This window comes from Mus musculus, chromosome 3 (assembly GCF_000001635.26).
Source record: "Mus musculus strain C57BL/6J chromosome 3, GRCm38.p6 C57BL/6J".
Classification (NCBI taxonomy): Eukaryota; Metazoa; Chordata; class Mammalia; order Rodentia; family Muridae; genus Mus; species Mus musculus.
In genome coordinates, this window is record NC_000069.6 from 101,891,579 (window position 1) to 101,905,979 (window position 14,401).

At 43.5% G+C, this 14,401-nt stretch overlaps 1 protein-coding gene across 2 annotated transcripts in view; it reads right to left on the bottom strand.

The window, feature by feature from the left end:
• Positions 1–14,401, bottom strand: part of Slc22a15 (solute carrier family 22 (organic anion/cation transporter), member 15) — a 73,778-nt gene that overhangs the window by 37,136 nt on the left and 22,241 nt on the right. For both annotated transcript variants that reach the window (XR_001783691.2, NM_001039371.2), the window contains exons 3-4: positions 6,359–6,491; positions 5,532–5,696 (exon numbers count right to left, since the gene is read on the bottom strand). Coding sequence is in view for 1 of the 2 variants with exons in the window: in NM_001039371.2 (NP_001034460.2) it covers positions 5,532–5,696; positions 6,359–6,491 (298 nt within the window). In the remaining variant the exon portion in view is untranslated. The remainder of the gene's footprint in view (positions 1–5,531; positions 5,697–6,358; positions 6,492–14,401) is intronic.

Sequence of the window (14,401 nt, forward strand, 5' to 3'; positions counted from 1 at the left end):
CAAAGAATTAACCAAACGAGGAGTTGGTTCTTTGAGAAAATCAACAAGATAGATAAACCCTTAGCTAGACTCACTAAAGGGCACAGGGACAAAATCCTAATTAACAAAATCAGAAATGAAAAGGGAGACATAACAACAGATCCTGAAGAAATCCAAAACACCATCAGATCCTTCTACAAAAGGCTATACTCAACAAAACTGGAAAACCTGGACGAAATGGACAAATTTCTGGACAGATACCAGGTACCAAAGTTGAATCAGGATCAAGTTGACCATCTAAACAGTCCCATATCATCTAAAGAAATAGAAGCAGTTATTAATAGTCTCCCAACCAAAAAAAGCCCAGGACCAGATGGGTTTAGTGCAGAGTTCTATCAGACCTTCAAAGAAGATCTAATTCCAATTCTGCACAAACTATTTCACAAAATAGAAGTAGAAGGTACTCTACCCAACTCATTTTATGAAGCCACTATTACTCTGATACCTAAACCACAGAAAGATCCAACAAAGATAGAGAACTTCAGACCAATTTCTCTTATGAATATCGATGCAAAAATCCTCAATAAAATTCTCGCTAACCGAATCCAAGAACACATTAAAGCAATCATCCATCCTGACCAAGTAGGTTTTATTCCAGGGATGCAGGGATGGTTTAATATACGAAAATCCATCAATGTAATCCATTATATAAACAAACTCAAAGACAAAAACCACATGATCATCTCGTTAGATGCAGAAAAAGCATTTGACAAGATCCAACACCCATTCATGATAAAAGTTTTGGAAAGATCAGGAATTCAAGGCCCATACCTAAACATGATAAAAGCAATCTACAGCAAACCAGTAGCCAACATCAAAGTAAATGGAGAGAAGCTGGAAGCAATCCCACTAAAATCAGGGACTAGACAAGGCTGCCCACTTTCTCCCTACCTTTTCAACATAGTACTTGAAGTATTAGCCAGAGCAATTCGACAACAAAAGGAGATCAAGGGGATACAAATTGGAAAAGAGGAAGTCAAAATATCACTTTTTGCAGATGATATGATAGTATATATAAGTGACCCTAAAAATTCCAACAGAGAACTCCTAAACCTGATAAACAGCTTCGGTGAAGTAGCTGGATATAAAATAAACTCAAACAAGTCAATGGCCTTTCTCTATACAAAGAATAAACAGGCTGAGAAAGAAATTAGGGAAACAACACCCTTCTCAATAGTCACAAATAATATAAAATATCTTGGCGTGACTCTAACTAAGGAGGTGAAAGATCTGTATGATAAAAACTTCAAATCTCTGAAGAAAGAAATTAAAGAAGATCTCAGAAGATGGAAAGATCTCCCATGCTCATGGATTGGCAGGATCAACATTGTAAAAATGGCTATCTTGCCAAAAGCAATCTACAGATTCAATGCAATCCCCATCAAAATTCCAACTCAATTCTTCAACGAATTGGAAGGAGCAATTTGCAAATTTGTCTGGAATAACAAAAAACCTAGGATAGCAAAAAGTCTTCTCAAGGATAAAAGAACTTCTGGCGGAATCACCATGCCAGACCTAAAGCTTTACTACAGAGCAATTGTGATAAAAACTGCATGGTACTGGTATAGAGACAGACAAGTAGACCAATGGAATAGAATTGAAGATCCAGAAATGAACCCACACACCTATGGTCACTTGATCTTCGACAAGGGAGCTAAAACCATCCAGTGGAAGAAAGACAGCATTTTCAACAATTGGTGCTGGCACAACTGGTTGTTATCGTGTAGAAGAATGCGAATCGATCCATACTTATCTCCTTGTACTAAGGTCAAATCTAAGTGGATCAAGGAACTTCACATAAAACCAGAGACACTGAAACTTATAGAGGAGAAAGTGGGGAAAAGCCTTGAAGATATGGGCACAGGGGAAAAATTCCTGAACAGAACAGCAATGGCTTGTGCTGTAAGATCGAGAATCGACAAATGGGACCTAATGAAACTCCAAAGTTTCTGCAAGGCAAAAGACACCGTCAATAAGACAAAAAGACCACCAACAGATTGGGAAAGGATCTTTACCTATCCTAAATCAGATAGGGGACTAATATCCAACATATATAAAGAACTCAAGAAGGTGGACTTCAGAAAATCAAATAACCCCATTAAAAAATGGGGCTCAGAACTGAACAAAGAATTCTCACCTGAGGAATACCGAATGGCAGAGAAGCACTTGAAAAAATGTTCAACATCCTTAATCATCAGGGAAATGCAAATCAAAACAACCCTGAGATTCCACCTCACACCAGTCAGAATGGCTAAGATCAAAAATTCAGGTGACAGCAGATGCTGGCGAGGATGTGGAGAAAGAGGAACACTCCTCCATTGTTGGTGGGAGTGCAGGCTTGTACAACCACTCTGGAAATCAGTCTGGCGGTTCCTCAGAAAACTGGACATAGTACTACCGGAGGATCCAGCAATACCTCTCCTGGGCATATATCCAGAAGATGCCCCAACAGGTAAGAAGGACACATGCTCCACTATGTTCATAGCAGCCTTATTTATAATAGCCAGAAGCTGGAAAGAACCTAGATGCCCCTCAACAGAGGAATGGATACAGAAAATGTGGTACATCTACACAATGGAGTACTACTCAGCTATTAAAAAGAATGAATTTATGAAATTCCTAGCCAAATGGATGGACCTGGAGGGCATCATCCTGAGTGAGGTAACACATTCACAAAGAAACTCACACAATATGTATTCACTGATAAGTGGATATTAGCCCCAAACCTAGGATACCCAAGATATAAGATATAATTTGCTAAACACATGAAACTCAAGGAGAATGAAGACTGAAGTGTGGACACTATGCCCCTCCTTAGATTTGGGAACAAAACACCCATGGAAGGAGTTACAGAGACGGAGTTTGGAGCTGAGATGAAAGGATGGACCATGTAGAGACTGCCATAGCCAGGGACCCACCCCATAATCAGCATCCAAACGCTGACACCATTGCATACACTAGCAAGATTTTATTGAAAGGACGCAGATGTAGCTGTCTCTTGTGAGACTATGCCGGGGCCCAGCAAACACAGAAGTGGATGCTCACAGTCAGCTAATGGATGGATCATAGGGCTCCCAATGGAGGAGCTAGAGAAAGTAGCCAAGGAGCTAAAGGGATCTGCAACCCTATAGGTGGAACAACATTATGAGCTAACCAGTACCCCGGAGCTCTTGACTCTAGCTGCATATATATCAAAAGATGGCCTAGTCGGCCATCACTGGAAAGAGAGGCCCATTGGACTTGCAAACTTTATATGCCCCAGTACAGGGGAATACCAGGGCCAAAAAGGGGGAGTGGGTGGGCAGGGGAGTGGGGGTGGGTGGATATGGGGGACTTTTGGTATAGCATTGGAAATGTAAATGAGTTAAATACCTAATAAAAAATGGAAAAAAAAATTAAAAAAAAAAACATTTACATAGATGCATACAATAACAATAAAAAGAGGGCATGAATTTGAAGAGGGCTGGGGAGGGACATGACAGGAGGGAAGGTCTGGAAGGAGGTAAGGCAAGGGAGAAATGTAATTATAATTTCAAGAGAGTTTTAAAAATTAGTGACTTAGTTCTAAAGAGTAGAAATGGCATTCTCTCATAATTTTGACATTTAGATACATTTTTTTTCAATCATAAGGTCAATTTTGTTCCTGTATTGGTACAAAAGACTGTCAAGTAAATGAAAGTTTTTCTTCTTTTAAAAAGAATCTCCAAAAGTTATCAGTGCAAAGCTATAATCTAAAAGGCAGAGGTTTAGATATAGGTACTCTCCTAAGACAATATTTGAAGTCACATAGTATGTGCACGTGCGTGTGTGTGAGTGCATGTGCGCGTGTGCGATAGGGCTGTGTATGCAGGTGCTTGTGCCTGGTCATGTGGAGGCCAGAGACTGATAACTGTCTTCCTCTATTGCTCTCCACATTGTGATTTGAAAAGGGATCTGTCACTGAACCAGAACTGTTGCCACTTCCCCAGCAGAGGTGACAGACATACACTGTCATGCCTGGCTTCTTATGTAAATGCTGGAGAATTTGAAACCAGCAAGTGTTTCACTCTCTGAGCCACCTCCTCGGGCCCCCAGCCTTTATGCTGGTTACTTTATGTCAATATAGCACAAGCTAGAGCCATTTTGAAAAAGGGAACCTCAGCTAAGAAATGCCCCCACGGGGCTGGACCATTGGCAAGCTTGTGGCATACTTTCTTGGTTGTTGATTGATGGGCAGTGACACTCTGGGGCTGGTGGTCTTGGGCCCTGTAAGCAAACAGCTTGAGCAAGCCATAAAGAGGCAAGCCAATGACAGCACTCCCCCCATGGCCACTGCATGCAGGTTCCTTCCCCGAGTCCCTGCCCTAATTGCCTGGACTGCAGACTGCAAGAGTCAAGTGAAATAAACCCTTCCTCCCCAACTTGATTTTAGTCACGGTGTTTCATCATCGCGATAGAAACCCTACCTAACACAACCTAGTGAGATGGCTCAGTGGGTAAAGGAGTTCGCTGCCAAGCCCGATGACCTGAGTTCAGCCCCCAGGTGCCCCATGGAGGAAGGAGAGAACTACTCCTGCAAGTTTCTCTCTGAGCATGTGCGTATGGGCACCTGTGCTCGCACGCGTGCACGTGTGAATGCATATACACACAAAATCTTAAAATTGTAAAAATTTTAAACACTTCTTTTTTACTGTATGTGTGACCTTGGGAGGATGTTGGAATTATTAGAGATACAAAATATGGCCTCAATTTAGAAATTTGGCACCAGTAAGAAATGCCCCTACGATGCCCTCTATCGACCAGAGAGAACAGTAAGAACGAGGAAAGCCACGAAATGGAAGTCATTAGAATGAAGTAAGGGGCCTCAGGAGAAAGAGTTCCCTGCCCTTGCCCTGTTTCCCAGTGTCGGGGAGAAATTGATGAATGCTGTTCTGAGCAAATGGGCCACTCGCCACTGTCATCTGGCCACCTGTCTGTGAGGCAGACCCAGGGAAGAAAGACTCTCACCAGGGAATATGAACATCATGATCTCTGACACCTTGGAGCGCACATGTGAGAGGACAAGTGTGATGCAGGCTGAGCACCCTCAAATCCGAAAACCCCCAATCCCAAATGTCCTAAATTGGAAACGGTTGTAGAGGTGACACAATTCCTCAAGTGGAAAAAAAAAAATCCATTCTTTACCTGGACATGACGGTTTGAACCCAAAATAGAGACATTAAAAATGCCGCATAGCATCACCTTCAGGCTATGCGCATAAAGCAACTATGAAATGTAAATGCATTTTGTGTTTAGAATTGGGCCACATCTCCAAGGCATTATGCAGAAGAATGTGGAATCCGGAACACTTCGGGTTCCCAGCACTAGGGTACGGAATACCCTACTACACAGAAAACCACAGGGGAATGGAAGGGAAGGCGTGGCCACCCTTCACTGCTCTCTTCACCTGTAGATCGCAAGTGCCTCAAGTCCAAGTGTGTTTTCTGACTCTCACTGCAAAAGTGAAGCAGTACCTGCAAGTGCCCAGTAGGCGGTGCCCACGCACTCATTTAGCAAGACAAAGGCCACCAGGGACATCCCTCCATTCATCATGCCCACCAAGAAGCGAGTTACTGCAAAGAATTCATATGAGGGGGAAAATCCATTTGCGACAGCAAATAAGATGTCAAGAGCAAAACCTGGGGAGAGAGGAACAATATTCAATGACCCAGAAGCAAAACAGCATTTGGAGAAAATAATAAATTATATTCATCAGTTTGTAAAATAAACCTTTGTAAACTTAAATGCCCTGAGATATGGTTTTTTTTTCTACCAATTTGCCTTGAAAATGAGAAAGAAAAACCAAGGCCTGTTTTCTTTGTTTTACAATTTCTGTCAATCACACACCACTTTTCAGTTATATGTAATAATGCTAGGAATTGAAAATCCTCGTTCATATTCGGCCTGTCGAGACAGCTACGCCAGGTCCTATAGAGCTCATTTGAAATAAATCAACAGAGAAAAATACAGGCAATGGAAGGGAAGGCTGTGGCACTCCTTCGCTGCTCTCTTTAGGAGCAGGGCAGAGATTACAATTTGGGGGTTGCAGAAAGCACTGTCAAAAAAAAATGTCTTTAACAACAATATCTGGTCTTAGCCAGGTGAGCTCATTCCAAAAAACTGCTTGGCCGGAGTCGTCACGAGTGGCGCGTGGCTTCGCGCCAATGTAATAAACAGAAGCTCTCTGTCCACCTGCGAACTCACAGAGGACTTTCAGAAAATAACCCCCCCTTAGTATTTCCATAACAGTCCTGGGAAAATAAAGCCTCTTATTCAGTGTATGCATATGGCGACAGATTACCTGTGAGATAGACTTTTCTCCTTCCAAATCGATCTGAAAGCTGACCAAAGGAGATAACACCAACAAACACACCACTGAAGAAAGAGGAGCTGGCCGCGCTGACTTTGTAAGATCGGTTGGCAATTAAAAACCACTACAAGAAAAAGAAAGGAAGAAACAGAAAGGGGACAATTTAGGCCACAGACAGCAATATATGCAGTGAACTAAATTAGTCTTGTATACAGCCCAGACTGGGACACCTTACTGCATCAACCGCTATTAGCCAGAATCTGGTATAATATTCATCTTAGACCATATCCAAGCTTCAGAAATGCTGGAAGCCATTGCTGGAGTGGTTTATTTCCAGATTATTCTTCATATACTTCTAACAGAACGGAACACAGCATGTAAGTGCTAATTGCATATCTGATTGTTGACTGCGGCTTTATCCTGCATCCATGGCAGTCTTTGGAGAGGAGATGCATTGCTCCATTTCTGTTTTCTTGATGCCTGCACATCCCAGGGCACATTTGAAGTGACCAGTGAGTAATTCTTTCTTTTAACAGACTAGTGTGTTTAAAATTCCTTGAATATGTTTCTCAAAAAAAAAATTAAAATGGGAAATGGGGCTAAAGAGATGGTTCAGAGGTTAAAGATCACTTGGCTGGTCTTCCAGAGGACCCAGGTTTGATTCTCAGCACCCACATGACAGCTGACAACTGTTGGTAGCGCCAGTTGGTTCCAGGGATCCAATGCCATCCTTTGGGTTCTGAGGGCACTGCACAGACATCCGTGCAGTAGAAACATTCCGTGTGTGCTAGACTCATATACAGTGGAATATTATCCAACCTTTAAAGCTAACACAGTCGGATTCATGCTACAGCCCAGATAAACTCTGAAGACACTATAGTAAGTGAAACAAGCCAGGCATGAAGGAATAAATACTGCATAAAGCTAGTCACATGAGGTACCTGTAAGAGACAAAGATAAGGAGTAGTGGTTGCAGGGACTAGAGGAGGAGGAGCAAGAGAGCCACTGTTTAATGGAATCAGACTTTCCTCTAGAGATGGACAGTGGCAATGGCTGCAGGATAGTGTGAAGATACTCAAGGGCACAGAATTATACCCTTAACATTATTCTTTATGTTAAGTGGATAATGTCAGCTTTGCGCCATGCGTATTTACCACAACAGGAATTCCTAGAGTATGATTATCTATTGTAAGACAATCATGACCTTAGATTATGATCAGCACCATCTTCTGACACCCTGTCTAGGGATGCTTAGTAGTAGAGATCAGTACAGTATGTCACAGAGATAGCAACCTCGGAGGGTACAAGAATCTTCATATTTCATCTTCCCAGTGCCCTTGCAGGGTCACCCAAGGGCCCTTCTTATTGAGAATTCTCAAGTGGCACTGTTCTGGGCCGCCTGACTCTGTTTTTATGTTACCCCTTCTCTAGGCTCTGACACTATTCATTAGGGCCCCCAAAGCACATCTTCTCTCTCTCTCTCTCTCTCTCTCTCTCTCTCTCTCTCTCTCTCTCTCTCTCTCTCTCTCTTCTTGCTCTGTATCTCCTATAAGCCTGGACTGATGAAGGTCTAGACAAGACAGTCCTAAGGCTCATGACAGACAGGGTATAATATATGTCAGAATGTCATGTAAGAGTCATGAAGAGAGCTCTGGCACTTGGAGAAGAGTTTTGTTCTGTGAGAAGTTCATTTATTTTGGATACACCGGTAGGTCTGCAGAAGAATGTTCAGCTCAGGAGGAATGAGCGTGGCGACATATTCTGAAATGGACAAATGAGACAGTAGATGCCATGCTGTCCTGCAGAAGACAGCTCAGCATCCATCACAGGGTCAGCCCTGCCCCTGTGACAGACAGACAGGAGCAGATGGAATTACCCTCCTAATTCAGATACTTGTTATAGTCATCATGTTCTTAATGTTCATGCTTACATGCTTTTAAAAACTGGCTTGCAGCTCTAGCCTTCCTTTCTCTGTTCTTTAGGGATTGCCAATCTGTTTGCACGATGAAGGCACTTAGGTGGACACTGAGCTGGCTCTGTTAACCAGGGAGAAGTGAGTATTCCGTTGACTGTATTTACCAAATTTCTCATATCCACTAAAAAGGCTACAGTACTTACTATCCCTCAGCAACTGAATAGCTGTCAACTTGGACAATGATTTTAGGAAGAAATGGCCCAAGGGACAGTTAGCCAGCAAATTCCAAATCCTGATTCTCAGGCTGCCAGTTCCAAGTGTCAAAGTAATTTCTACTAATCTTTCTTCAAGTCAGTGTTGGTTAGGCCGTCACTTCTCCTGGAATTCATTCAAGAATGACCAGAAAAGCTGAAAAGCAGATTTTTTCCCCCCAATGCTAACTAGAGAATGGCTGGCTAGAAGATGAAGTATCTCCCTAGCAGAGTCCCATGAAATGGAGTGGCAGAGGCAGGCCATCGGCTGACAGACAGATTTCCACAACCCTGACCTGACTCTGTTTTATGTGTTTTGTCTTCAGTTTTTCTAAAGTATCATTTAAATTCTTATTACTTAGCTACCATGTGATCTAAAAGGTTTTACTTTGTCCAAACTCAACTAAGATAAAGTAAGACAGGATCCCTGTATCTTGAAGACGGTTCGCAGATTTAGCTACCTGGAGAGGGTTGGAAGACTAGATCAGTTGCTAGCTCATTCTCTTACCCAATGGTTGATATTTAGTGTCAGGATAAGAGCCAAACCAGGAAATCATCAGGACACAAGAAATTAAACTATAACAAATCAAAATATAATGATGACTCTGACATTTTCAAGAAACATTTTAATGAATCTTTAGATTTTAAAAATCAAAATGTATAAATCATTCAAGTCCTTATTGGCTGGAGATTATTAAAGTGGTTCTTCCCTCATTTTTTGTTAATGGCAGGCCAAATTTTAAAGCAATTAGAATGAATATTCTCTGTACACTAATTCATTTCAAATTGAAGAATTGCTTGCAAATCCAAAATATGAAGATCCCACTTTCTCTCCATGTATATTAATAGGAAAGAAACTCTTTTTTAAAAATTTTTTTGATTAGTTATTTTCTTCATTTACATTTCAAATGCTATCCCAAAAGTCCCCCAGCCGCCCCCCTCCCCTATCCACCCACTCCCACTTCTTGGCCCTGGCATTCCCCTGTACTGAGGCCTATAAAGTTTGCAAGACCAAGGGGCCTCTCTTCCCAATGATGGCCGACTAGTCCATCTTCTGATACATATGCAGCTAGAGACACGAGCTCTGGGGGTACTGGTTAGTTCATATTGTTATTCCACCTATAGGGTTGCAGACCCCTTTAGCTCCCTGGGTACTTTCTCTAGCTCCTACATTGGGGGCCCTGTGATCCATCCAGTAGCTGACTTATGTGTTTGCCAGGCCCCAGCATAGCCTCACAAGAGACAGCTATATCAGGGTCCTTTCAGCAAAATCTTGCTGGTGTATGCAATGGTGTCAGCGTTTGGAGGCTGATTATGGGATGGATCCCCAGGTATGACAGTCTCTAGATGGTCCATCCTTTTGTCTCAGCTCCAAACTTTGTCTCTTATCAAGACAAACATGTTTATCCCGTCATGTTGACCTGACTCAACAATCTACACCCATTTTTGTGCACGTGCTCTCTCTAATCACTAAATAGAATGCTTGAGTGTTTGTTGTATTTATTTCAAAATGGATTGGAAGGGCCTGGTGGAAAAACCAGATAGCATAGTTCACTCAGCTACAGAAAAATAGGCACAGTGCAGGCCAGACCCAGGAGCAGATGCCTCTACCATAAAAGATGAAAGGGATGTAAATATGTCTAACCCAGGTGCGAGCCCAGCACCAGGTGCTCAGCGGAGCCTTCCAGCTCGCAGAGAGGGGCGAGGCGAGGAGAATGAAGGTGGACTTACTCTTGGCTGAGTATCAGAGACATGCTTGGGAGAGGGTTTTGTTCAGTATTCAAGCTTGCTTGTTTACAGGCTGAGGATAGAGGGCCACTGAAGTCTGGGTACGTGGAGGGCAAATCTACCCTGGTCGCAAAACAAGTGTGGGACAGAGATGGCAAGCTGACAGCAGTGAGACCCGAGATGTAAAAATCCCACTCCCTCTTATTAATGAATAGGAAAGAAAGACCATGAGGACAAATATTTTCATCCCCAAATGCTTAGTGAGCCAGGCTGGTCTGGATAGAACGGGGAAGAGAGCAGATTCAAGTTAGTTGTGGAGACCTGGCGTTCACAGGGTTGGAGTCTGGGAACAGGAATTACTACTGAATGGAACACACCAATCAAACACAGAGAAAAGCTTGCTGATGAGTTTTAAAGAACATCATAAAACGTGCCTTCAGCATGTCTTGAATGCATCAAACCTCGTGCTTTATGGAGATGTCAAGTCAAATCTATCATTTCTCTGACATGGCAGAAATATCATCATCTGAAAAAAAGAGAATGACCAACGTACTTCCCTAACATGGACTCCCTGCTCAGGCGTAATTCTAAAAGCAAAGTTAGCAGCCAAGAAATGAAAAATACAGACATCAAAGAGCTGTCAAACAGGCGGGCTGCACACTTTACAGCTAGATAATTAACCAACAGACTTTTCCACATTCTTCTCCTGTCCCCACAGCTACCCTGCAAACACAAGTGACAACATACCAGGGAAAGGGTTTCTATTTTTAGCCCTCAACCTGTGTTCTGTTCAGGAAACATGCAGGAAAATCAGCTATCAGAAGGAAATTAGGAATTAGCAGACTTATAACTTAGAGCAGCGATTCTCGGCCTTCCTAACCGTTGTGACCCTAACCGTTGTGACCCTTTAACACAGTTCCTCCTGTGGTGGTGACCCCAGCATAAATGTACTTCTGTTGCTACTTTGGAACTGTAATTTTGCTACTGTTATAAACTGTAATGTATGTAATGTGTTTGCTGATGTATCTGTGTTTTCCGGTGGTCTTAGGTGACCCCTGTGAAAGGGTCATTCAACCCCAAAAGGGTTGTGACCCTCAGATTGAGAACTTAGAGAAACAGACTAAAATATTGCTGGAAACTAAGAAGCTGGGGGTGAATGCTATGTGGCCTCTGTGCTTAGAAACAGAAGGCTGTTGGGAGGAAAAAGAAGACAATGTTTTAAAGTCACCTTCCACCGTGATTTTTACTGTAATTTTTCATTTTCGGCTTGCCTTGTGTCCCAGGGTGTGCCTCATTTCATGGTATGTGTGTCTTAAATATAAATGCCCCAAAATGTTTCTGGCTTTTTACGGGGTTTGTCTCACTGACTTGCAGTCTGTGTGCCATACTCAGGTCTCCACAGGACACCAGGTGTCATTATTTTCCTTCCATACTGCATAGTGTGGGGCCATCCCATCCTCCCCACTGCCCCAGTACACAGAAGGCCCTCCCTACCGGCATTGAGAACCGCAGTGTGTGCAGCCTGACTCTCAGCAGCGCAGGAATGTCACAGGTCACAGGTCTGTCTGCTTCATGTCCCCCACCCCCACCCCCTGGCCTAAATGGCCCACTCTCCTCTACTTTTGTTTATCCTCCTAGTTTATGGTGACATTTTATGGGACAGTAGTTGAGAGATTTGGTCTCGAACACAGAGCCCTCTTTTCAAAAGGAGCTGTGCCTGGTAAGCCAAGAGCTGAGCACAGTAGGCTTTTACAAGGATTAGGTCATTCCCTCCTCCAGGGAAACCTGGCCCTCTCTTGTTCCCCTTGTTTTGGCCCAGGGCAGGTGATGAGTCTGCATCACTCACCTAAGGGTGACACGTGACACACAGCCTGCCTTGCAAGAACCCAAGTGGGGACGTGGCTTTGCTTCCAAAGCGAAGCAAACATTTCTATTTGTGCCAGGAAGCCTTATTGCTGTAAGGATCTGACCTTTGCTTGTACATTGCTAGGCCCCTGCCTTCCCCTCCCCCACCTCCATCCTCCCCATCATTGCCTTCCCCTCCTTCACTTCCATCCTCCCCATCACTGGACTCCTGTCCGTCCTCTGAAACATACGTCCACACCCCACTTGACCTTCCTCAGCAGAACAGGCCCTCTCTTCTCCTTGTCACATCTTCCCCCATTTCCTTCTGCATGATGCCGAGTGAGCCTCGTGCTCCCCTGTCTCTCAAATGATGCCCTGAGCTTCCTGAGGGCACACTGGAAGCCTGTGTGCTAATCTCACAGTGCCTGCCAGCACGAATCGAACACTCACTGAATTGTGTGTGTAAGGGTGAATGCTGTAGTCTTACAGGCATCTTCACAAAAAGAGGACTTCTGTTTCTGTGTCTGGCTGACCTTGAACCGGAAGTGCTCCTCCTGCTCCCCTCTGACTGCTGGGATTCTGAAACGTGCTACTGTGCCTCTTGGCACCTTTACTGCCAGCCTTGCATCTTAAGTTTACTAGAGTGCAGAAACTAGCTAACTGGCCACCTTGCCTTCAGTGCCACTGAGGGGCATTTGGAGTTTGAGGGGTTGTCTTCTTTCTATGGTCAACCTGGCATTTAAACAACTTTAAGTTTATCTCATGTTCATTAATGCATAAGTATTTCTACTAAGCACAATACCCATCATCATACAAAGAGCAGTGCCACGGGTGGGCACACAGTGGGTCAATGAATCTGTGAGACAGGCAGTGACTCCAGCAGGTCAAGGAGGCATGATACCCCTCACCTGCTGCTGAGTGTCCTCTGAAAGGTGGACTGGTACTGGGGCCCTGTATATTTCACAAGTACCACCTCAGCTTTCCAAAAAACGGGGGCCAATCCATGGCCGTTCAGTCCACCTGGACAACATGCACAGGAAGACAATGGCAGCTCTCTGGTTGTCATGGCAGGCCACCTAAACACGGGCACACAAGACTGGCCTATGCCCACTGATTCAGCACCCTGCATCTTGAAGACACACTCTGGGAAAGTCAAGTTATAACAACCACTTCCACGCCCAGACTCCTGGCTCATGGATATTCCAAGACTGCGGAGCCAGAACAGGCAGCACTTTCCCAACACCCCAAGGAACGACCTTGAGGGCCCCGCAGGACCTTGAGTGGGTACTGATAGCAGTTCCACACAAACATCATCACCAACCTCTTTGCCCTTGTCTTCTCCATAAAAATTACAAATGGCTTTGTGCAGGAAAACCTCACTCCAGGAGCAGATCAGGTAATGAGAGCTCCCGAGAGTGGGGCGTACTTGGACCGGGCATCTCCAGAGCAGTTTCATGGTGATTAACTAACTTGCTTCATTTCCATGTTGTTGTCACTCTGAATCACCACGTAATGGGTGAAGTGTGCAGGCGAGGACAATCCATAGCACAGGCGTAAGGAAACAAGACATTAAAACAAAATTAGCCCCTACAGCAATTAATTGCAGTGAATTTTTCAAATACTTTTAATACTCTGCCTTCTGACCCCGGAGTCTGGCTTGGGGAAAAATATATTAATCTCAAGATAATAGTCAGTCAACTTCAGCTCTTCAATATCCACAATGATATTAAAGATTCCAACCTTGTGCTTTTTTTGGTTGCAAACATTAATTAAGCATGATAATTGTGTGTCTCCATGATATTTGGTATTTTCTGTAGGAGTCAGAGCTCAGGGAATAATTTGAATACAGCAGACAGCAATTTGCTACATAAATCCACCCCAATGGCTATTAGCTCATTTGAGAATAGTCAAGACTGCTAGATTAGAGGATTTTTTAAAAATTAAATACCGTGTTAATCACATAACCTTTTATTCACCCTTTCCAAACCCTCCATAAAACAGTTCTTCAAGATTAAGTACAATAAGATGTTGGTGGAAGCAATAAACTGTGGATTTTAACACAATACCCTAGATTGTGGAGTTCCGTGAACACTATCTTGATATCTCTATACACAGGTAAAGAAAATTTCATACTTTATTTTATTTGGATTTATTTAATAGGCTGTGGGAATGTGTGCCCACCTCCAGGCCTTTGTCAAGGTCCTCCATCTCCGTGGGGCAGGTATCAAGCTCAGGTTCCCACACTTAGCAGCAAGTGCCCTTCCTCTCAGCCACCATCATGCTGGTCCAAATAAT